Consider the following 25,643-nt stretch of genomic DNA (forward strand, 5'->3'; position numbering starts at 1 on the left):
ATGAAAAAAGTAGATAATGCCTATTCTAAAATAATTTGCCTTGCAAAGTAGTGTTAATTGTTACTTTATCTGTCATATGTAAACTCACTTTTAAGACCAATTTATGATTATTTCCCAAGTTTAAAACTCTTACTGAAATGTGTTCTATGCAGTCATAAAATTCTCAGTGACAAGAGTGTTTTTTTTACACTTAAGAAGTTCAAGGTCTTCATGCATCATTTGGACTTCTGATCTTAAAAAGTTAGCTCAATTCTATTTTTTAAAATAATATTAAATAGTCTTAAGAGATAATCAGCAGATTTGGGTATTACACATCACAGATCCTTTAGCAAGTTTCTGTACATACTTAAACCTTTGGCAATCTCATGTGATGGACAAGAAGCATTAGGTACCTGCCAAAAGGCAGAGAGGCAAATATGGTAAATGTTTGGGTTGTTTCAAACCAGTCCCATCTATTAAACTGAACTTCAGTCTTTCCTGATGCCAGGGTAAATCTCAGTGTAAATGTGAAAGAAGCCAGCACTTAGATGGTGTAACTCTTAGAACAGGCTGGGAAAGTGATGGATGCTTCTGCTGACCAAACAAACGTGTTGCAGTACTGTGTCTGATTCATACTATATTGTGCTGTACAGTCTTACTGGAAAACTGTTGTGTTTATATGCCTCTCAGCCTTGTCACCTGGATTGAAAAGTGTATAAAGGATTAAATAGAATACAGTAAAATGATCTACTTTTGGAAAGTGTCCAGTGGGGTCTCAGAGGGATCCTTCACAGTCCAATTTCTTTACTATCTGTAAGTAATACTTGAAAGGATAAGTAACACTGTTGATGAAAGAAGTTCGTAAAACAATTTGAGCTCCTAGAAATACAGAAGCCAATGCTGAAAACTGTCTAGGTTCAAATACTATTGTTTATGGATGAGAGGGGTGGGGGAGTATTCACAAGAGCTAACTTCAGGCAAAGTTGGCTTGTTTCCCTGCTCTTCCTGTATAATTAAAAAGAGAATGTAGTTCAGAGTAGGGATTTGGGTTATGTGCTCTTAATTTCTCTAGAAGCTTCTTTTTTTCACACTGAGTGCAGAATTGTCTGAACCTAAATATCCTGTGTAAGTGATACTCAGACATTTATTTTTATTTAAATAGTTCAGCTGTCAATAGTATACATCCACAAAAACTTCTGTTACTCAAGGTGAGTTAAGAGATGCTCTTTCTAAAACATTAGACTCTTAAATAAGAAAGCAGTATTTATGTATGGGGAAACTTCATAATTTAGTTCATACTGGATAACAGAATAAAAAAATTTGTTCTGAAATTGTCATTAAAAGTTATTGTTGGGATCTGTTAGCTTTCAATAAGTGAAAACAAATTCAAGTGAAATCCATGTAAAGAGTTTATAAAAATTTTCATTTAAATCAAGATAAGTTTCCTTCCAGTTAAATGGTGTATATTCACCAGTAGAACAACTTTCAAGAAATGTGTAAGATTTAAGTATTTGCATGAGATTAAGATTTCTTATAGTATCTTACAGGGTGCTGGAGGAAATTAATACTTCATAAGAAATAAGGAAATCTGGTAGGAATAATTTGTTAAAAGTTCCATAGTTTAAGTCTCACCCATAACGAAGTAGGTAAATGATGAGAACAATCCTTTGATTTTCCTCTTGAGAAGTGGAAGAACTTAATTTTTTCCAGTCTCTGGTTTCTGAGGTTTCCCTAAAGGTAGGTGTAAATCCAAAGCACTTTTCACATCTAGTATTTAATAGATAACTGTTCACAAAATTGATTGTCCCTGGTAAATGTTTGTTCCGTCTGCCTTATCAACAGTACTACAGAAATAACTGGAAAAAATGACAACTGAAACCTAACGTACTTAATAGATAACTTCTTGCATCCATGCCTGACATAACCATTAGAGCGTACCATGGAAGAAGGCAACTCCTACTTTTACGTATTTACTTAGATAAGTCCTTTTTAGCATAATCTCAACACAGAGTCAGTCTTCATCTTGGTAGCCTTTCATAGAATATGAAAACATAGTGAGATAAAATGCAACTTAGACAAATAGCTGGAGAAAATTGTCCTATTAAAAAGCTTTGAACAGATCTTCACCTTCTCCAAACCTTCTTTCCTTAAGCTCCCCTGGATAATACCCTATTTTTGCTCCTTCCATTGCCTTGCTAGCAGACAAATCCTGTTTATCATGTCTATGGGAAATTTAGTGAGTTGTTGACAATCTTCAAATAGTACTTTTACCAACAAGCTTAGCTTATCTAGTTCTGTATAGTGGTTCCACAGTAATAGCGCCATTAAAATACACAGCAAAGCATATGAAAGAAATTAATGAATGTCATTGAAGTGCCAAGTTGTCATTGCTGTGTTAAACTTGAGAGCAGATGTATAGCCCCCAGCAAAGAAAATCTTTGTCTGCTTGGGTTTGTTTAAATTAGGTTATAGCTAGAGTGATGTCTTTGTCATTGATGGAAATGACAGCAAATTGCTGTTGCTTCTATATTTAGTCCAAGGCAGGTTCTGAGCTTATGCAGAATGTCAGAGATCCTATTTCTGCTGCCAGTCTGAACCTGCAGGATTAGGAGCCAGGAATGTGAAGGTGATGTACTTGTGTCCAGCTGACACATCTCCATTCATGACAGGCTATGAGTGTAGTTTTCAGAGCTCATGATCTCAGCTGGAAATGGAGCACTTGCAGCTGAGGTGGTTTGAGTGGCCTAAGGCATCAAGAGCTTGTTCCGAGCTCCCATGTCAAGTATGGTGCAGCCATTCTGCTGAGAAAGTTCCACAGTCATGCCAGAATACTACAAGAGAAGAAGAAGGAAAAGAGATTGTAAAATCAGTTTTACCCCCCAAATAAAACTGAGGAGAAAACTTATGACTCTAAAGTTGTTCAAGGTATTAAGGAGGTTTTGTTGAACTGGAAATACACAGCTATAATGCTAGTGACCTGGTAAGAGTGCTTATAATAAAAAGAAATATATAGTGAATTTAAGAATGCTTCCTGAAAGAAGTATTGAAATAGCCTGGTTTTATTTTCTTTGTCTAGTGATTCCTCAAAATGTACCTAGTTGTCTAGAGTATCTTTGAAGTACAAAGCATTATAGTAATAAAAAGGTAAATGCTTAATTTTTGACCTCAATGTGTTATGAGCCTTGGAGGCATAGGTATATGGTTGTAGATGAGTAAATTTGTAGGCAAAGGTAAGAAAGTATGTATAGAACACTTACTGGATTCCTGTTTTTTAAAAAGTATGTATGTTGTAGGCCAGCTGATCTATATACACATGAGCATAATGAAATCCTGCTTCATTAAGTTGTAAAATTCCATTGAATCCAGAAGGCCGTAGACACTGAGTCCTTAGGGCATCAAGCATGAGCTCTCATTTTGTTTGATCCTGTTTGTATTTTGAATCTGAGAATTCATATATATAATCTAGCTTTTAATTCAAATACATTGCATGCTACAAAGCTTTAATAGAAGTGTTAATCTCATAAAATAACTTTGAGCACTGTCTCAGATGAATTTCAGTCTACCACTTCACTTTCTTCAGTCACAATGAAACTTCAGAAATAAAAAACAATGCAAGAAGTGAAAATATAATAATAAAGGATGCATAAATATGTCCTCTTTCTCTACCTAAAATGAGAATAGCAGCAGGTATGTGTAGGTAGCCTGTACAGTCACTGTGAATATTGTGAAGAGAGCTTCAAATCCCACAATCATTTCCATGTTGGTATGGCACCGTTACAGCTGTATACAATGACACTATTTTCTAGGTGTAAATAATTGTGAAGTGAAAGCAGCCCTTTTTCCTTGCAGTTTACCTTTTGAGATAGTATTTGACTTCATGAAAGGTATTAAGATTCACAGAGACAAGGAATGGAGAGCCACCTTTCCTAGTACATAAGTCTCAGGAAGGACAATTTGACCTAGGCTTTTTGGTTTTTGTCTTGGTACTCCTTTTGTCATTTTAATATAGGAGAACACTAAACTGTCTCACAGGGAAAACTTAAAAATGCTATTTTTTTTGTCAAGATCACTGGTGTGTGTGTGTATATATATATATAAAAAAAATCGTAATTAGATTACTCAAACCCCATTTTTTCTTAGGCCCTTAAGTGAATAAGTGTTTATACAAATTGTGCTATTGAAAACAGCATGTCTAATTCTGTGAGAAGTGGTTCCACATTCACCACATTATTACCATCATATGTTCAGTACCATCTTTTTTCCTTCAGTATGAGTCAGTAGGAATATATGTTCACCTTCTAATACAGCCATTTTCCTTTATTTTCATTTCATTCTATTTTTTGTGGTTAAATATTAGTATTACCAAGGTTTTAACGGATTGAAATACTAATGAAGTTGGTGAGATCTGCTTGAGTTTGTATGCCTAATTATTTGCTTCCATAAGTACTTAGCTATGCATTAGTTGCACTGTATTACAAATTTTTTCTTTTTTATGTGATAGTGGACTTCTAATAGTTAATACTTACTTAGACTCTGCAGAATTTAATGCAAGTCTCAGAAGAATCTATCGCCTTGAATACTTGGAGCTTCAGCATGTTGATACTCACTGCAGTACTAGCAGCAAATTTCTCGTAACTTGTAGTATATTGTTCTAGTAGTATAAAACCAAACTGTAGTCAAGCTTCTTTCATGTCTTGAACTTGCTATATATATATTGGCAAATGAAAAGCCTGTGTGCTCTGCCCACCAGATGATTTTCATTGAACTCTCAATGTCCTTCCAAAAATCAGACCTAACTGAGGCTGGAAGGGTATTTGAAAGAGTTTGTATAACTGTCTTCCTTTTCTTTCAGTCTTGTGCAAAGACATTAAGGATTTACATTTGTAACTACTCTTTGATGGGAATAGATTTTTTTAAAAAATGTAAATCTTACAGTAGAAATTGTTTGAAATTCTATCAGTAAGAACCACTAGTGATAGATTCCCCCCCCCAAGCTTTCATTAGAAGTTCACACATAATTTCAGCAATGTTGCAAGTCATCACTTTCATTTATAAGATTTACAGTATACTGTGTCTTGTACATCCAGTTTTTATTTTAAGCTAGAGAAGTCTCTGGCTAACTTTTCATTAGTTATATATGAAGGCTGCTGTTTTTTTTTTTTCCTGGTTCCTACAGTTGAATGTTTTATTGGAAAAAGAAGCCAGTTATTTCTATCTGGGTAGAGATGACATGCTTGCAAGGACTCTAGTTAATGCTATGTTTTATTGGAATAGAGTTAAAAAGAGAGGTCAGTAACTTCCCCTATATGAAAAGAATCCCTTGAACATCATAGACAAAAACTGTAGAGCTGCTTCCGTTTCATGGCTGTCTTAATTAGCCGTCCTTCAAATTTTCATAGTAATATATTGTTTCCATTGAAATTGCTCTTTTCCCACAGCAGATTAAGAACACATTCACGCTTACGTCTTTTTTTAAAATATGACCATCTCTAGAGTAGCTATTGAAATATTTAAGTGTAAGTCACTCAAGGCAGCTTTTACCTTAATGGAAGCTTGCTTACTTCTATAGCGTAAATTGGTGCTGTTGCAATGTGTAACGTTTTACAGTCACACAGTTGATTTGTAAATAGATTTTTAGGAGACTACTTATGTTACCATTAAGTAGTACTTTAAAAATTAAACATTCACAAGCGCCTATTATAATTCACATTAAGTTAATACACTAATTGGCAAGTCATTATTCCACAGCATTGCTTATCTATAAGGTGTGTGTACACACACGTACATGTATTAACATAAAAGGTTCTGGCCCGGAAAAGCCTAGACTTTATATTTTTATAATTTTAATATTCTTATATTTTATATTTTTATATTTTAGAAAAAGAATGTCTGGAGAGACCCAATTGAAGAGAAAGGCATAAAACTTTCTTACGGTTTACATTAAAAAAATCTTGTTTATTTTGTTGGTACTATTCACTTTTCAAGAACAAAAGGAATTCTGCTGGATTAATACGCATAGTTTTTGAGATGTCAAAAAAGTAAATGATTGGAGCTAAACGAAAGGTTACAAATACTTTTTAAAATACCGTTAGGATAATATAACTTCAAAAAATTTTTTCCACAACTACTGATTAAACTGTTAATACTAAAATTGTTATTTGCTTCTGTGCTTTGTTTAAAAAAACAGAGTAAATGTAGGAGGGATGAGACTCCTGTAGAGACAAGACATGAGCGTGAAAACACTCCTGCTTTGCTGATGATGCATATTGAGAAGTTGTGTGCAATAACTCTTGATTGAAGTAACTAAACTAGCTTTTGGTAACTAAAAAATGTGTACGCAAAAAAAAAGTTGCTCTTGTTTTTGTTACTCAGACATTTGCTTAAATTAATTCCATTTACAAGCTCCAGAGCTTGTAAATGGAAGTAATTTAAGCAAATGTCTAGTATCAACTGATTGAATTCTTAGAGAAGAATTCTCAGCTGTCCATAGAGCATTAAATATAAAAGTTGTGTATCTTACAGACTTTCAAAAAAAGAATTTAGTATGACTATAGTTCTGACTGTTAAAGAAGAGAAAGTACACCTCAATCTGAACTGAGCAACAATAAGTTTCGTAGATGCTCTCCTTTGTATTAATCTGAATACCTAGATTTCTGGGATCTTCTACTAGTTATACTAGGATTAGGAGTTTTCTGAAGAGTGATCTCTTCCTCACCCTGGAAGGCTTCTTTGACATCTAAACTTTTATAAATAGACACACCTGAGAATTCTGTGTACAATGATTCTTGAAGTAACTAAACTAGTTTTTTGTATCTAAAAAATGTGTATGCAAAAAAGTTGCCCTTGTTTTTCCCCACTGATGCATTTCATTTAGAAGATGAGCGTCTCAAGTTTCAGTTGAGTTGCCTGTCTGATGTTGAGGGTGAACACCAGTTAGTAAAATAATTTTAAATACATTTGAAAATCTCAGCATGAATGTGTAACAGACTTCATATTCTGAGAAGTTACCTATCTTTACATATCAAATAGATCTTTTGGAGGATGATTTTTGTAGATAATTATAGGAAAATAGGTAACTTCTACCCTGAAATTATTATAAGTAGCATATTGTATATTGCTTATTTGCGTGCTGTAGTTACTGGAGATCTAACTCTCATTCATAACTGTAGACTTTGTTCTAGTAAGAGGTATACATGAAATTAGTTACAATTAGTTACAGAAGTGAGTTACAGCTTGACAAACTCCATTGACTGCTCATGTAACTTACATAAACATTCACATATCATATAGTCATCAATATTATCTTCTTGCAGTTTAATAAACTCCTTTCTAGAAATAGATTTAATTTGATTTGTCTCCCCCGTTGTAATACTAAGTCTTTTATTCCAGGTCTTCATGTGTAGATCGTAAGTTTCCAAGACCTTTCTGTCTGAACTACCCAAAGGTTTTTGGGAAAATGTATCTGTTCAGTCTTGCTCTTAATGTTTTACCTCTTAACTCTTCATACAGAAGTAGCAATCCTTAAGTGTTTCACCTGCTCAGAATATTATTGGTTGTGAAGGCTGTTTCTATTTCAAATTGCTAATTTTTTTTTTGATGACAGATTTGATCAAGAATATCTCCTTGTTTCTTTAAGGAATGTCACTGTCAGCAGGATCTTCTCCTCTTCATTCCCCCAAAATAACTCCTCATACATCTCCTGCTCCTCGAAGAAGAAGTCATACTCCTAACCCAGCAAACTATATGGTGCCTACTAGTGCCTCTGCTTCTGTTGCTAATGCTGTCTCTCAGCCTCCATCTACTGGCCAGGTGATCCAGAAGGAAACAGTGGGTGGAACAACATACTTCTACACTGATACAACTCCAGCACCTCTCACAGGAATGGTATGTTTGCTTTCGACACAGAATTGTATGGAATTTCCAAATGCTGAATTGGTTGATATGAAACCCTTACTCTATGTGAAGATTTTGCCTTTTAATTGCTGTAATTGTTTCCCCCACACCACTGAAAGCTAAGGACCAGAGAATTTTTTAATGTATTTTCATTTACCTCTCTGTAGCATTTTGGGCTTTTTAATACAGCAACAGAAAGACAGCATTTTATGTATATCTCAGTGGATACATGCATAATGAGAAAACATAAACAATTCAGATTGTTTTTTCTTCTGATGGGTTAAATAACTTATATTTACAGTGGAGGGGGAAAGGCAGTTACAAAAATGTTAAAATAACTATATATGTATGTACACACACCCCCTTGAAATCATTAGTAGGAGATATCACCTAAGGAAATTGTAATGGATCTGATGGTACCTGTACTGTAAGCTGTACTGTGCACAAAGACTCTGTGGTTCAGTAATTCAAACTAAAAGGGTGACAAAACTCCTCACTTTCCCTATACTTAAGGATCTTAAACTGCTTCTTAAAATGTTTTGTTTTCAGGTATTTCCAAACTACCACATTTACCATCCAGCTGCACCTCATGTTGCTTACATGCAGCCAAAAGCAAATGCACCTTCCTTCTTCATGGCAGATGAGCTCAGGCAGGTAAGATGATAGAGATTTTAAAGGGAAAAATCGCATATCTTGCCAAAAACTAGAGAATTGCTAATAGTAGAAGAGAAATAACCACTCAAAATCTGTGCAGTCAATTGTCCCTGTGGAGAATTTAAAAAATCAAGTCGTGTAATGGATGGAGTACAACAGAGGGTGGGGGCAGGTTACAACATGTGTGACTGCAATCTAACCTGTATGCCATGATTTACTCTTTAGCTAAGTATTCTTACTACTTGTATATTGTTTTGGTGTGCATGAGTTCATTTATGTAGCATTCCTTTAAGCTGTAATCCTATCCAGTTTAAGTCTTTCACTGAAATGAAAGTATGTGACTGTTATTTTTTTCAGCTTTCCTGTAGTAGGTGCCTCTGTCAATGCTAACTCTAGCTAATGTGTCTTCTGCAGCTGCTTCCTTCAAGAACTTACATATTTCATCATTAACATTTTCAAGTTAGTGATCTTCTTCCCCCTCCCTGCCCCAGACACTTGCATCAACTCCCTGTTTTAGTACAAGTAGCCGGTACTTCAAAGATAGCCTACTGTTAAGTTATCAAAAATTATGAGCTGAATTATAATGTTCAAAACTTGACTTAATTTGTTCTTCAGGAACTGATCAACAGACACTTAATAACTATGGCCCAGATTGATCAGGCTGATATTCCTGGTAAGTGTTTCTTATAAACTAAACTGATAATATTGTTCTGCAACCATGTATATTCAACAATATCAACAGGATATTGGAAAAAACACCACCTGCTTTTAATTTTTCATTAAGCCTTAATCATCAGGCTGGGCTGTGGATAACCAGATACAAAATATTTCAGAAATATGAAATTGGTTTCTTGCTTCTCTCTTTCTTCTGTAATTTTCATGTGTTTTGAAACTCCTTAATGCTTGTGAATACTTCAGTTGCTGAGAAAGGAAAAATCGTTAAGGCAATAAAACCTCATGAAGGACAGCATTGCATTAATTTTTACATGTTAGGTATTCCTTTAAAGGATGCATATATATTTGAAGGCTGTATATAAACTAGCAAATGAGTTTGTTTTAAAGTGAATTGGCTGGTATATCAGAGAAGGCTTTGTACTAATTGTCAGGCAAGAGAAGCACGTACTATTCATTGTAATTTGGCTTCTGGAGGATTTATAATTGACCGTGTTCAACTTGGTTTAAACAGATTGCTTTTTTTTTTGGTTGCAGTATCCTTCTCAAATGTGTGTTTAATATGAGAATGATACAGTAAAAAAAACGCAGTTTAGTTCACTAATCCAGATGAAGTACAAGTGTATCTCTTCTTGCAAGGGTAATCTCTTAATCTGATTTGTAAACCCTCAGCAGCTCTCTCCCCGCCACCCAACCCAGTAGGTTAAAATACGTATGATTCAGATTTGCTTCTTTGTGGCGAAAATGGGATGCTTACAGTGATATGAAGTCTGTATGGAAATTTGTGCTTATTTATGAATCTGTGCAGAAAGAAAAACCACCGAAGAAATGTCATTCAGAAGGGTGAATTTTTAAGGCAAATGAGAAAATGGCAGATGGAACTCTTCATCTATTCTGTTGATTTTACTTGGTGTAACTGTTTTTCTGAAGACAGTTATTTTAGCTCTGTGGAATCTTACAGAAACCTATATATTTGTATTAAAGCAAAAATAGTGAATTGTAACTTTACATGCACCTAAAAGACGGTGCAAAGAATTTACAGCCTAACGACAGTCATTTTAATATTCTCTGCTGCTGCAATAACTTTCTCAGTCAGCTGGCGCCTAATATGTTTCTGTGTATAAACTGATTTTAGCAGTTCCTGCAGAAGTGGACAGCTACCACAGCCTCTTCCCTTTGGAACCATTGCCACCGCCCAATCGGATACAGAAAACAAGCAACTTTGGGTACATTACATCGTGCTATAAAGCTGTAAATAGTAAAGATGACCTGCCATATTGCCTTCGGAGGATACATGGTGAGAAAAATGGAGTTGCCTCAGTAGGACTAGCATTCCTAAGCATGCTAGTCATATTTCAATGTCTGATTGATTTTCAGTAGTTTCAGAAGAAATGTTAAACTAAAAAATTCTCCCTCAGAACGCTACATTTCAAACCACATGTTTTGTTCTTTTCTAGGTTTTCGTCTTGTTAACACAAAGTGCATGGTATTGGTTGACATGTGGAAAAAAATTCAGCACTCGAATATAGTAACCTTGCGTGAAGTGTTTACCACTAAAGCATTTGGAGAACATTGTAAGTGGGTTTTTTTGTTTTGTTCCCCCACACACCCCACTCCCCACAAACTGATGTGTTGAGACTTCTCTAAAGATGCTTGAGTTAGTAATTGTCACCTGTTTATATTTTTAAGCTCTTGTGTTTGCATATGATTTTCATGCTGGAGGAGAGACTATGATGAGCAGACACTTCAATGATCCTAGTGCTGATGCCTATTTTACAAAACGAAAATGGGGTAAGGAAAAATACGTTTTCATACAATTTACAGTTTACTTCTGTAAACGATTTCTAGTACTTAAGCAGCAAATAGCTGGTCAGAAATAGTCTTTGAACTTAAATTTTTAGGTAATTAGTTCTGTTGTGTCATAAGCTGATAGGGATCAGAGAACTCTTCTTCACTTTCTATTTGTAAAATTTCTGAATATATATATATTTTTAAAATAACATAAGTATAACTGGAGCTAAAAACTAAGGTAAAAGTCTAACAATGAGCAATTTACTTTTCTGGCCACATTTGACTTATGACTAATTTGCAAAATAGATGCCAGTTTGTAAGAGAATTACAGTTCTTTGACAGGGAAATAAGTTTGAATGCGTTTAGGAGTGAAGAACTCTGGGGTCCTAATTGAAGGTCTGTCACTGGAGAGTGACACCTGACGCTCACTGGAGAGTGACACCTGACGCTCACTGGAGAGTGACACCTGACGCTCACTGGAGAGTGACACCTGACGCTCACTGGAGGTGTTTCCAGAATTGTAAAAGACACGTGCTATGCCAATTTGATGCTTGCTGTTCAGGTGCCCTCCACTGAAATTTTTTTTTTCCCCACAAAATATTAGGAGGACTAATTACAAAACATTAAATAAAATATTGTCTAATGTGAAGTGCTAGTTAAGACGAGAAATGGGTTGAAAAGTCCCTGTAACATATATTCTTTTCAGACACAAACTTCACATCATAGGTCTGATTTTTTTTTTCCCCCCAGATTTATACTATACTTCAAAGGAGTTGCTAAAGCTACATATACATTCATAAATAAAATCTGTCACAGCATGGTCTGTGGCTCAGCAAGTCACTCAAAGCAGAGCTCATATACATATGGCTAAAGCCTCCTCCCCTCCAGAAGAGTATGCTGCCTGTCATACTGACTGTTAGGACCAGTTCATGACCCATGCAGTCCCACAAATTACATCCAGATGTTGTCTGGAATACAACAGGCCAAAGCTGCTATTAGAGCCCAGTGTCATGCTGAGAGAGATGCTCGCAGCTGAATGGAGTCACAGGAAGACTTAGGGTAGGAACATACGCTCAGAGTTCATTTGGCCCAACTTCCCGCTCCATGCAGGCCTAACCCTGATGTTGGATCCGGCAGTAGGGATGACCAGAGGACTATGACCTGGCCTTGTTTATTTTATTAGAGTAGTTGTTCCCTAAATGTCTTTAGGGTGCCAGTGTATAAAGAGAAGCAGAAACTAAGGTTTCTTCTTTCTTCTGCCTTTTGAAATTAGGGCCTTTAGCTGTGAGTTCAATCTATTTCAAAGGCTGACATGGAAAACTTTACTTGGCTATCTGGTAGATCAGAGTATGATGGATTGGTAGTGTGTGAATATATTCAAAGGCTTTTATATACTGAGTAATTCCCACTGGCGTTGCACTGAGCTGACGGGTACAAGTGAGGTTGGAAGTTCAGTTTCTCCATTGGTTTTGGTGGTAATACCTCAAACAGAAGAAACCCTAGTTTGACTTGTCATATCTGGTGGCAAGTCAAAGAATGGGATTACAAAATCAGTGAGCCTGATGTGAAACTAATTTGGTAGGGTAAACCTGGAACACCTACTGCCAGGTTAATGACTGTTATATGCAGGACTAGACTTCTGAGTGTCTCCCACCCATGGTTTTCAATTTCCATGTAAATCAGTCCTTGTTATGTTTTTATACCTCTCTGGAGTATTACAGAAGAATGATGTCTGTTCTAGATAAAATAATAGAAGTTGTTATAAAATTCTTGGGGACACATTCTTTTGTCACACTGGAAGAGAATTGAGTTTTGCGTCTATTAAGGGCAGTCAAGTCTCAAGAATCTATCAAAGTTCTTTTGAAGGAAGATCCAGTAGATAAGATCTTGGGTTTTCAAAGAAGTCCATGAGAGTCTTTAAAAGAAACTAAATGACCGTGAGATAAAAGAGGAAGTCCTCAAGTTAATAACTGGTTAGAAGATAAGAAACAGAGTAAGAGCGAGCAGTGGATTTTCACAGTGAAGGGAGATCACTGATGGGGTCTCACAAGAATATGGGAGTTGTATTTCTTAACGCATTCACTTATTTGCACTGAAGATTAATAATGGTCTGTCAAAGTTTGCTGATAATACCAAATTATTTGGGTTGTTAAAAACAAAGGCCAATTGTGATGGATTGCAGAAGGATCTTACCAGACTGGGACTCTTGGCAATAATCTAGCAGGTGATGTAACGTAAACTGATGTGATTGAAGGAACACATAGCTCTAACTTTAAACATAAAATGGTGGCCTCTGTCATGGCTGTTACTGCATGATAATAGATCTGGGGTTGTAGTTAAGTAGATTAAGGAAAATATTGTCCTCTTGCTGAATAGCAGTAAACAGGAAATGGATTGTTGCGGGCTCTTAAGAAAAGAGTAAACAATGAAATAGAAGACATTGTACTCAAGGTGTGGGTGCATCATAGGCTCATATCTGTAGTTGTGGTCCTCCTTACACACTTAGAAGGGTGTAGAAGAATAGCAAAGAAGTTGAGAAGAGGTGACAGGGGTGATCAAAAGTGTGGAACAGCTTCTGTATAAAGAACAGCAAACTGGAATAGTACCTCTCATGATCTTAAAGATGGACAGGAATATGATGGGGTTAAAAATGACTGGAATATGGTATGTGTCTGAAAAATAAGGGCTAAAGAAAAAATGAATAAGCAACAATAGCTTGCTATTTCTTCCAGCCTAGGGCTAGGAACTGACTAATGAAACTAGCCATGTAGCAAATTCAAAACCTGTGTAAAGATACGTAAGCCATGGGAGTTTGTCACAGATTATTGTGGACATTTGCCTGGGTTCAAGGGGAAAGGGAGTTTCCGGAGGAGAAATACTTGAGGGCTGTTAAGTGCAAAGGCAGTTTCTCTATCTTAGGAGTTCTCTGAGCTGCAAATCTTGTAGGCTAGTAGAATATTCTATTTGTTGATGTTCATATGCTTAGGTATCTGTTGCAAGCTGCTGTTCTGATTTTAGTGTATGTTGTCTTTGAAACAGGCTAGTGGGCTATCTGGACCATTTTTGACCTACAAAACTTCCTTCTATAGGCAGTGATGGTCTTTGAAACTGGAAATCAATTTCTGTTCAGCCAAACCAAAGTATTATTTAATTAAACTCTTGTAGCAGAACTTACAGGGATATGTAAAGAACATAACACTCTGCTGCCTGTGGCACTTTTCATTACCTGCTCTTCTGGTATTTTTATTAGATAAATTAGAAGAAAAAGTGACCTGAAACTCCCCAATTTTGCCAAATCTTTCTGCACATCTTTGCTTTGGCCTTTCTTTTTTGGGTAACTGCTGCTATCTAGTCTGGTCCTTAGTAGAAGGAGCAATTTAAGAGAGAAAAATAAGATTGCATACCTATAACTTGATTTCTCAGAATTGCCTGCCTTCACGGATCCTTTCTCCATCCCCTCACAGAGTTTCTTGGCCGTCTGCCTGCCTAGAGGAGACTCCCAAGAGAAGCAGGGGAATGGATGGAAGTTGGGTACTCTGCAGCATGAGGCCCAGATTAGTACAATTGCTTTTAAAGGTTTTAGGAGGCACAACACTGTGAACCTGATCAGTGAACTCAGAGAATTTGATTTCAGGTATGCAACCTTATTTATGTTGAACACTCCATTTGGCAACATGAAACTTTGACAATAGATGAGGATTATGGTTTACATAGCTGTCTTGCATGTCACTGGTGTCAGTGTGGTCAGTCTTGTGTTTTTCTTTTTTGCTGTGTAATTTACAGACCCTGTTACAGAGCTACTTTGAAAGGGATTTGGGGGGTGTGTGCGTGGAAAAATAGCAGCTTACACTTCTTTTTATACTGTAAACTAATGTCTTTGTTCCTTCTAAATTCTATAGAATTTATTGCTTGTGTTCTTTATGCAACGAAATACCTTCTTTCTTCAGGTGGTACAGTGTGGTAATCCAAAGTTCTGTCATATTTTACTAAATTTTCACAAGTTCTAAAATCAGGAGTCTGACTTCTCAGTTAGTTATTACTTAGAGTATATTGATTTGAAAAGCTCCTTTGATTGTAATTCCTCATATTTCCTCAATATGCTTTTATTTTTATCAGAAGTGTCTAAACATTAAATCTGTTATTCTGGAACTTGTTGATTTTCTTCCACCTTTCTGATATTTCTCAACTTCAGATTATAATACACATTACTGCATTCATCTCTGCAGAAATTGTTTTCTTCAAATTAGCAAGTTAACCCAAAGGTACTGAAATGTTCTTAACAGTCCAATAATTAAATGGTAAACCACATTTGGAATGTACATATTTTAAAGCTATCGGCTAGAAAATCCTGCCAAATGAACAATAACTACCCACTGCTGCCAGTAAGGTTTATAATTTGATCTGATGAGTTTTTGTGGCTGGCAGAGTTAAGCATGTCTTTGATATGTCCTTTGGTCCGTTTAAAGAATTTAAAACGCTTTGAGTAGTTAAACATCGGTGTACGTGCTGTTAATAGTAATTTTCAGTACCACAGATTCTGCTTTTCAGCAAATAAATACGTTCTAATGAAGATAGGCAAGTTTCCTGGACCTTGTTTTCCTTTGGGCACATTAGTAGTAGTATGTAATGCACAGAATGGACTTCACTGCTGACTCTACAGTTTTTGTATCCCCCTTTGCTGAATGTTTTTTCACAAAATAACCTCTTCCATTGAAAAAGGAATAACTGGTGTACTTAAGACTGTGATGAGGAGAAAGAATATATGAATACTGAAAGTCAGCATGATGTTGTTGAGGACAAAATACGTGACTAATAATTATCCTAAAATACCTTTGCCAACAGCTGCAACTTTTCCAAAATAAATTCAAGTTTTCAGTATCTTCAGATTTTTTACAAAATGTAGTGCTACACTAGTAGTTCAGAACAGTTCTGTATATTGAAAACTGGGAAATGTAAAACTGAAGCTGAGGTTTCCCTGGAGAAGGGGGAGAAATGAAGGCTACTGCATTTATCTTACTTTCAGTACTTTAACTCAGGAACACTACGCAAATGCTGAACAATCTGAACAATTCACACTTCTCAATGTAAAAGACTAAGTTAACAGGCCTGAGAAGTTTGATTTAGTGAGCAGCTAAATCTTTCATTGGGCTTCTGATCTCGCCCCCCCCCCCCCCCCCCCCCAACCTGTCTGAGAATTGCTGTTTCTTAGCATGCTTTCTGGCAGTGTTCCTGATGATGTAAAGTGGGTCCTACTGCTTGGTGGTCCCAGCTCTTCCTTCCCACCATGGGACTATCCCTGGTTTTATCCTTGCTCTGGGGAACTGAATTTATTTAGAATGCTTTTTTAGCAAACAAAAAAGGAAGTATGCACACATACTACCCAGTGCAAATGGGACATTTCTTGCTCAGTGGAGAACATTGCACCATAGAACTTAAAAATAGATAAATAATACTGACGGTGTAGTTTAACACAGCAAGGAAAGATAATGGATAACCTGTGTTTTTTGGAATGGCAGTTCTTTCATTTTTAATCTTCTCCATTAGTATCTATGTTCTGCATCTCAGAGATGAAAGTAGTAGGAGAGTCTGCCTTGCAGATGGTGGGAAGAACGTAATCTAAAATTTTTCATGTTGTGGCTGTGGATTCAGCCTGTGGTGGGAAGCCTTTTTCAAATCAACCCTGAAGCCCCTTCTTGGCATAAAGTAATTCTGGTCATTTTTGTAATGTTTTCTTCTATTCTAGTTTTGTGGTTTTTTCAACACATTCAGTACTTTTTTGGAAGCTTTCCAAAGCTTTTTGTGTTTTGCCTGAAGAGTTGGGTTTTGGATCTTACCTCCTTGGGTCCTTGCTCAAGTGCCATCTGTGGCAGGTCTGAATGGCCTTCATGGGACATACTTCATAGCCAGCATTGCAGCAAACTGAACTGCTTTTAATCTTGTGTTGAACAGATAGATACGTAGGAGGACATTTCAAAACTGATTCTTCCACTGTTTTAGCCTGTACCTTTAGTGTCTGGGAACGTGGGGTGCAGCCAACTAGCCTGAAAGCAGCAGCCTAGATTTGGCTGTAGCCTCAAGCAGGTCTTACCAGTAGGAAAACAATGTTGTTGTTTGATAGAGATTTTTCTGATAGAGGGGGAGAAGCTGTGTTGAACGCTGATCTTTTGGCTTTTCAGCATATGTTGAATATTTTCTTAGTTACATTGCCTTTATCTGGAAATCAAAGGGCAAGTGCTGTTGTTTTTAAATTGTATGCAGAAAAATAACTCCAAGTTTTGGCTTGTCTCTCTCTTTGGGATATTTCAACATTTCTGTTGTGGAAATATTTGTCTTAGTGTCCATATGCATTCCTGTTAAGCATATCACACATTGATGTTTATGAAATATAAAGTGTATTCTATAGCAAGTAGTAACTAGAGAAACAGCCTTGACTAATAAAGGAGGTTATCTCTTCAGTCATTTTATATCATCATAATTTTTGTCATGCTGAAGAAGAGGGAACCATAAGGGGAAAAAAGTTTGCTACGTGAGGCTTCTGGTATGCTGGTTTGTGGGAAGTGATTTGCATAATGATTCATCAGAAGGCCAGAAAAAAACAAAGAATGTCTCATTATATTCAGCCTTCTGTAGACATGCCAGGCTTATTGCTATTTAAAGGAGTTGGTGTCTTGATCTTTATAATCTAAACCAAAGCACATTAAACCTGAAAAATGAACTAAAGTTTAAAAACAAACAAAAGTTCAAATGAAAGCTGAGAACATTCCCAGCCTATCACCTCCAAATCAGTAAAATTTCTAAGTAAAAGCTTTTCAGTAATCTGTTTCACTTTTTAACTCACATATGTGTTTGTGTGTACACATGCAAGCACACACACACGCTTATTTTGAGCAAGTGCACAGATGTTGCTGTGCTGCTGGGGCGGGGGCAAGAAGCAAATGTTTGAAGGAGAGGTCTGAGGCAACCTCGTGAAATGCCTGTCGTATTCTGTAAAACTGAGATGCACTGTCTTACTCTGGATGTATTTTCTTCTTTTCAGCTTTGTGCCACACAAACAGTAGTAGCAACTTATTTGTATTACATGCATCATACTAAAAATAACATTTGTTATCTGTATCTTTATTTTTTCATCTCTGGCTCAGATTATTCAGAAACAGTTTGCAGTGTAGAGTTTAGGTGTGTTCGCAAAGAATTTGTTTTACTTTTGAAAGGAGGACTAAAAATCCATTTAGAAGGGGAGTGATGCATTGCTTTTATAAGACCCATTGAACAGGGGTCACACAGTGATGACTTCTCAGGGAGCTGGGTCACAGCAGAACATGCGTGAAGTTGTGTTCAGGGATGTTTAGCCACCAACTCTTCCAGTCTGATTTGTCCATGTAATTTGAAGCTAGCTTGTTACTTTGTCTTATGTGGTAGAGAATGTTTGATTTGCAAGCCTTCCTGCAATAAAGGAGGTAAAATGGGATCTGTTGCAGCTGTTGTGGTACATGCTCGTTGTTTCATAATACCGGCATTTTTACTTCTGCACATTTTGATGTACCACCCACTTTCAGTAATTTCTAACCAGTGCTCTTTTTTTTTAAGTAATTATTCATCCTCAACTTTAAAAATCAGCATAGTTTTCCTGAACGTGAGAGTGAAAGTAATAATGTCTAGTGAATTGTCAGCATTTTAAAATGTGGTATTCTTCCAAAAGAACCCAACCCAAAAAAAAAACCCTCTCAATCCAACCATTAAAGCAAAACAGATAAGTCTTTTGAGGACTGTCAAGAGTTGAATGAAACGAGTATGTGAATTAACTGTATAAATCAAAAGGTGCTAACTTTAATTTTATGTAGTAGCCTTTTGTTGATGCTTACAACATTTTGCTTCTAGGTCAGCATGATGGACCTTTACCACGGCAGCATGCTGGATTGCTTCCAGAGTCTTTGATATGGGCATATATTGTGCAGCTCAGCTCTGCGTTACGGACCATTCATACAGCAGGACTGGCGTGCCGAGTTATGGATCCAACAAAGATTCTAGTAACGGGCAAAACAAGGTAATGAAAGTATTCATTCTCACTGTGTCCTGTGATCTGTGTTCATGGTAGCTGCTGACCATGCACCTGTTACAGAAATAACAAAGCCTAACTAGAAAGTTCTGTTACTTTCAACTGGCATGAGACTAAATGAATACATGCTGAAACTTGTAAATTCTGTCAAAGTTCCTTTAAAACATATTTTGGGAAGACATGCATTATCCTCAAAGTTCTGTTCAGATTCACTATGGACAATTTAGAAATTTGTTGATTTTATTTGTAAACTGAAGACTGTTTGCAGTTTATCAAATAGTAAAATTAACATTTTCTGCTTCATAGTAATTTGCTGAGTAACGATGGCTTTTTTTGTGATATCAAAGCATTCAGCGAATGCTAGAGGAAAAATTGAGTAACCAACAAAATTTAATAACACTTCTTCCTTTTCTCTTCTTGTTCCTAAAGGTTACGAGTTAATTGTGTTGGAATCTTTGATGTTCTGACATTTGACAACAGTCAAAATAATCCGCTGGCATTAATGGCTCAGTTTCAGGTAACACAACAGCGCCATAGTTTGGTGACTTGGCACAGGGAATACTGAGCACCAACATGATTCTTTTTGCAAGACAAGTATTTTAATTAAACTGTAGTCCAGGGTATCTACCTTTAAGTAACTATTTTTTCATTCCTGATTTAACCTTGGCTCTGCGATGCATTATTGAAATCTGCTTGTAATTTAGAAATGTGAATGCTCATTTTGTTATCTTCTGCTTCTAAAATTTTAGCAAACTCACCGAACAGGTTGAACTATTAGCATTTAACAAACTTAAATCAGAAATGGTTGGAAATACAGATTTCTGAAGGAAGGAGAAGAAAATTCTTGCGTTTAGTGTTAGAGAACAAAAAATAATGGTTCAGTAACAGTTTTTGCTCTGCTTTCTCTTTTGTTATTTTAACAAAAATAATTAAGTGTTAAATACCTGTTCACAGAGGAGTTAAGAGATATTTTAAATAACTGCACTTAGGCCTTCTCCTCACTCCTAAAAGGTTCGAGTGTATCTTTATTTTAGGCTCCTAGTTTTTCCGTGCTCTCCTGACGTTCTCTGAAGTGTGGACTCTGCATAATTCCTGAATTAAGAAGAATCCCTTTAGACTTAACAAAAACTGTTCCACAGTCATCTGGAGCATCACTGAGTTACAGGAGTGCCTCTTTCCCTAACTTCCCCTCAGGGTAAAGTACATTGCTTCAGCAGTCATCACATACCCTGTCCGTACTGGGAGTGAAAGTCTACAGTAGGGAGTTGGATTTAATTTATCTTCATTAATAGAGCTTATTCACTGTAGGAAATTTGCTCATTCAGAGTCTGCCAGTAACAAATGAAATGTTTGAACTTTGGCCAGGCAGAAACCAGCTTATTGGAGACTCTGTCCTAGAACATAGCAACTTTTTTTTTAATGATACAGTAAAGCAATTTTCAGTGTAGTTTGAGTATATCAAAGGATTTCCAGCCTGTGTATCAATGGGCTTTTGGTAATCTTGTAGTGGAAAACAGCTAAGAGAAGACAAGAATACATGCAAGTGAGGGATTCCATGCCCAAAAATGTAATGAGGGTTTTTTTAATCTAAACACTTCTTTAAATTTTAATTGCAGCTGGGAAAGAAATCCTCCTGTGGTATTACGACATTCAAGTAATTTTAAAGCAAAACGTTTGATGTACTCAGAGGTACAAATCTAAATATAGTTGCAGGTACACAAATCTGTCAAAAGCCTTTGCCACCATAGCAGCCCGACACTTGGCAACTAACTTAGTTCGTAACACCTAGTTTTGTTTAGGGGAGCTGTTTTTGCATCTTATACATTGTTAGTATCCAAATTGTTCAGATATCACTGCTAAACTGGAAAAGTACTCTTAAGTACATAGTTTGAAAGATCGAAACTGGAGTTAGAAAATAGTGTTGCCTTCTTTTTTGTTCCTTCCTCTAGAAGGAGTAAGCTTTCACTATCTATTTTGTTCCTTCAGAGATGCTGGACTGAGTTAATTCCTTGAAATTCAGGAGTCATTTATCATCCTCTACCTTTGTTTGCCCTAGCCAGATAAAATTACAAAGTAACAGCTGCTGCTTGTCCTTTTTCCTCTCGATCCATGACCCAGTTCCTGAATTCCTCTGGGACTCTTGTGACTGTTAAAAATGTAGGTTATCTCTTGGTTTACTGCCCAGTAATATGCATTTCCTTGTTGCTGTCTTCAGTGGAGGCGTGTATTTTTGTTAGCATTTGTCTCTTTCTGGCTATTTCCCATTGTTAATATAGATGGGAAAAAGTTTGGCCAGAACAGCGAAGAGCTATGTAAAAGGAATGCAGTTGTTCTTTACAATGTGTGTTAAAAATGTTAATTTATGTAATTATTTAAGAGTTAAATAAAGGCAACAGTAAGGGAAGCTAAAAAGAAGTAAATGAAATATGAATGGCCGCTTGCATCAAAACCAAGGTGTTAAACCTATATAAATTCCAGCACATCACTTCCCACCCATGAGTCCTGTGTCAGTCAGTTACAAGATACAGATGGGAAAACTAAATGGTGATGTAAGAAACAGTAGAAAGGTTTAACAAATATTTCTGTATTTGGAATAAAATGAAGGTGAGTCCTCTCCATATGAAGTGAAAACATAAGTTTAATGAGGTCTATAAGGCTGCATTTGCTGAAAGTAAAATTTCTAATTTAGCAAACCAAAATAACTTTCACAGACACCTCTCCAAATTTAAAGAAACGAGCTGAAGTGGTATCTGAAGCGTTAATGTTGACTGTTTTAAAAAAATAAACAATCAAAAGATCTAGGAACTTGGAGGGACTTCTAAGCACAATTCCAGAACATAAAATAATAAATGAATCTACAGAATTGTAGAATGGATGAGCTGATATTGATCCAAGCAAAGCAGTGGAACAGGATAAACAAAAAAGTAATGTCAGTTTCAAAGAGTTTATGGAAAATGGATCTTGTCAAAACTAAGATTTATTTGACTAGCTTACATGTCTGGCTGATAAAGCCAAGTGTATAAAGTACTGAGGTATCTCCGGGGCATTTGGCATAGTAGCACATACCTTTCTAATATTGAAAAATTATGCAGAAGGGAAAGGGTACCTATTCAATTAACTTTTAAGTTGCTCACTGACATACTTGAAATTCATTTGATATCAGGGAGGCATTAATGAAGGGGGCTGTTTCTGAGTTTATCTCCCAGGGGCTGGTTTTAAGTCTAATGCAATTTAATATTTTCTGTCAAGGCACTAGATGATGGTGATAAAATCTTTACTAGCAAAGCTTTCAGGAGATAAAAAGATAGTTTGGTACAAGATACAGTTATGAATTGAATTGGTAATTAAATGGCCATTAGTTGCATGCAAGGTACATTTTTGAACAAAAGGCAGCCTTTACTTAAAAGGTATAAAGCTTTTCCTTGAAGTTGAGAATCGACTTCATATGACTTAATAGTCACTGTTGATAGTTACCGTAGCCAGAGTCTATGGCAAAGGGAACTGCTATGATCCATAGATACATGCGAAGCACGGTATGGAGTATAAACACGGAAATGATCATACTTAATGTTGATCTGTACCTTGCACTAGCAAGGCTACTGCAGGAATACAGCATTTTTTTGCTGGTGTCTGCTCCAAGGAGGTCTAGCAGTTTGTGTGCCTCCTTTTTTTCTGTGCCTAGAAGCAGGAATTGCTGAATCTGATGCTTTCAGAGGGGAGGCTAGGCCTTAATAGGCATATGTGGATTGGTTCCTTATAGAAAGGATGGTGTACCCCAGCTTGTGGGACGTTGTGTACCATGTCTGCATGGATAGAGTCAGTCAGTGGATGGTAGTTTATCCCTTCTAAAATATAAATCTGATCTCTATGGGTCCCTTCCAGCTCGAGATCTTATGATTCCCCTGTCACACAGGAAAATTACTGCCTTTGTGCTCTTGAAAAACTTTAAACATTGGGCATTGTAATAACATTTTCTTTCAGGCTTCCAGCTGTCAGTGAATAGTGAGGTGCCTCCAGAGAGCAATTCAGCTCGCTCAGAATCTGAATCGGCTTGCAGAATTAGAGATATCTTAAATTGATCAAACTCTTAACTGAATCGCTTGAAGTTTAAGTTCCTAAAATTAGTGGGATGAATCCAAGCCACTTTTGCAACTAAAACAACTTAAGCACTGACTGTAATTTGAAATATGTGTGTTGGAGGCTGCATTAGTGTGTTGTATCAACTCTGCCAGTTTTTCTATTAGATGTAATTAGCAAAACAAACAAACTGAGGTTGAGAGTCAAAAAAATAAAAGCCTGAAGTTAGAGTTTCCTGGCTGATGTTGATGTAAGACTTTCTCAGCCATTTTTAACATCTCATGCAATCTATATTACAAAAACACCTGTGTAAGGGGAGACTGCATTTTCAGAGGGTCTTGCCTGAGGTTGTATACTCTGAGTCTCAGGGTTGTGTGATAATAGAGAATTTATATAGGGTATGTCCTTACAAATTTCAAAAAGTTGGAAAGTATTAAGTGTAAAGTAGGGGACTGCAGAAAGAAGAATGTTTGTGGGTAATACAAATACTTACATATTTTCTCTAAGTCTGTTAGAGCAAAAAAATAATAGTGCATCAGCAAGATTTCTCTGCTGTTTAGTACTATAGCAGTGTCCTCTGCTGTTCAAATTTACTACTTGGTAGATGAAACCGTTCGGTTCCCACCAAAACGGGGTTTGTTTCTCTGGTTCATATTTCTCTTTACCAAAGTACAAAGGGATGCTGCTACTCAAGAATTCCTGGTTCCTTAGGAAATCAAGTTTAGTAAATGACAGTCCCATCTCCTTCTCCACTACTTTGTCCTCATTTCTGTCTCATTTTCCACATCCTGTTTCTGTATTCATTAGCTACAAGGGTACCATGCCTTCTGACTTCTGCCATGTTACATATCCATGTTTAAACTGTGCTGTTCAACCAAACTTGATACAGAAACAGCAGGGACATTGAGAGACTGAGAAAGGTTTTCTTTACTCTGTCCTTCACCTGGGAGATGTGGCTGCAGGAAAAGCTCTGCTCAGTTACTGCAGGCAGAGGCAGCAAACATGGTTACCCTCTGGTTCGAAGACCTGAGGGGCTGTGGCACGTTCACCATCAACGCACTTCTTTAAAGCTGCCAAATTCTAAATGGAACTTCTAATGTTGCAGTGCTGCCAAATTTTTGGCCTTTCTTACAGAAATGACAGAAGGTGTATTCCTTGTATGAGTGCGCTCTGTGCTAAACAGCATAGCTTTGCTCTACGCTATGGAGCTGACATTCTCAATAATTAGTAGTTTTCACTTTTTTTACTTTTGCCAAAATATCTTAATTTCTTAGAAAACAAACTCGGGAAAATACATTTGCATCTCTAGTTGACTCTAGCATCCAGCATGGAAAAGCTGCAGGTGTTTCAAGTATGGCCAAGTTGTGTGCAGCTGAAAGCCTTTCCATGGAAAGAATCAGGCAGCTTTTGCTATAAAGTCATTGTCTGCTACTAAACTAGGCTCCTGTTTTTACAGTTGGGCTTTAGAACCTGATACAGCTTTTTCAGAATAACTTCTGGTGTCTCTCCATTACAACTGGCAGAATTTTCTGTTGTGGCAAAGCAGCCTATATGCAGCATTCTTTAAGAGCAGTTCTACTTTTAAGGAAAGTGTTTACTTAACACTCAGGATTTCTTCATAAAATGTGATGCTGCTCAGTTTGTCAGCTATACAGGCCTGTTCCTGGCTTTTTAATTCAGGGAGTTCATATCTTTTCACACTGGCCATCAGAGATTAAAATCTTTGAGCTCTTTTTTAAAACAGAAACATAATTTGCTGGAATCAGGTGTGGATTCCAGTGTAGAATTCACACTGGATGGACAGTGCGAAAAGATATGAGTCCAGCAAAATATGTTTCTGTTTTAACAAATAATCCTTGATAGGTATTTCTGTGTCTTGTATTGAGAAGACTTGCTCTGTTTGCCATCAACTTCTTGACTTGTCAGGAGCGAGCAGGCAGGTGGTTAGGAGAACCTCTTTGCAGAGCTTCTGCTTGCTACAAAAAAGTTCTCTCTGGTACTGTCCTAAAAGTAAAAATAGGTAAGCTTTAAGCATTCAAAGATAAATATAGTACCTAGAAGTTGCTAGGTATCAGGACAGAAAATCATGACAGATTTTTCCTCTGGATGTTTGGCTATTGTAACTGGAGCAGTCATATTGAACTATGACTCCAATAGCACTTATTTTAGTTGCTCAAATTCTTCTAAGGTTATTGAAGAACTGTCTCTCTTTAAACGCCGTCTAGTACCATAGGTAATATTTCTCCATACTAAGAATCTTACCTCTGTGTGTTTTCCCTGTTAGCAAGCAGATCTGATCTCCCTGGGGAAAGTTGTGTTGGCTTTGGCTTGCAATTCTTTATCAGGAATTCAGAGAGAGAATTTGCAGAAAGCAATGGAACTGGTGACAATCAACTATTCCTCTGATCTGAAGAATCTGATTTTGTAAGTTTGCTTAATAAATCCCTTACAGGAAATTACCACTTTTTTTAAAACATACAAATGAAAATGTCAAATGGTATTTTTAGATAAGAATAAGGTTGGA

At 36.6% G+C, this 25,643-nt stretch overlaps 1 protein-coding gene across 5 annotated transcripts in view; it reads left to right on the forward strand.

Moving 5' to 3' along the window:
- PAN3 (poly(A) specific ribonuclease subunit PAN3) overlaps nucleotides 1-25,643 on the forward strand; it is an 83,218-nt gene that overhangs the window by 46,863 nt on the left and 10,712 nt on the right. For 3 of the 5 annotated variants that reach the window (XM_075084273.1, XM_075084264.1, XM_075084257.1), the window contains 9 exons: nucleotides 7,616-7,863; nucleotides 8,422-8,526; nucleotides 9,142-9,199; nucleotides 10,334-10,495; nucleotides 10,656-10,772; nucleotides 10,888-10,989; nucleotides 18,865-19,030; nucleotides 19,472-19,559; nucleotides 25,404-25,543. In XM_075084273.1, coding sequence (XP_074940374.1) covers nucleotides 7,616-7,863; nucleotides 8,422-8,526; nucleotides 9,142-9,199; nucleotides 10,334-10,495; nucleotides 10,656-10,772; nucleotides 10,888-10,989; nucleotides 18,865-19,030; nucleotides 19,472-19,559; nucleotides 25,404-25,543 — 1,186 coding nt within the window. Of the gene's footprint in view, nucleotides 1-7,615; nucleotides 7,864-8,421; nucleotides 8,527-9,141; nucleotides 9,200-10,333; nucleotides 10,496-10,655; nucleotides 10,773-10,887; nucleotides 10,990-18,864; nucleotides 19,031-19,471; nucleotides 19,560-20,076; nucleotides 20,238-25,403; nucleotides 25,544-25,643 lie in introns of all 5 variants that reach the window. The other 2 variants (XR_012659095.1, XM_075084247.1) reach the window with 2 other exon arrangements.

The sequence above is a fragment of the Phalacrocorax aristotelis genome, chromosome 1, assembly GCF_949628215.1.
Source record: "Phalacrocorax aristotelis chromosome 1, bGulAri2.1, whole genome shotgun sequence".
Lineage (NCBI taxonomy): Eukaryota > Metazoa > Chordata > Aves > Suliformes > Phalacrocoracidae > Phalacrocorax > Phalacrocorax aristotelis.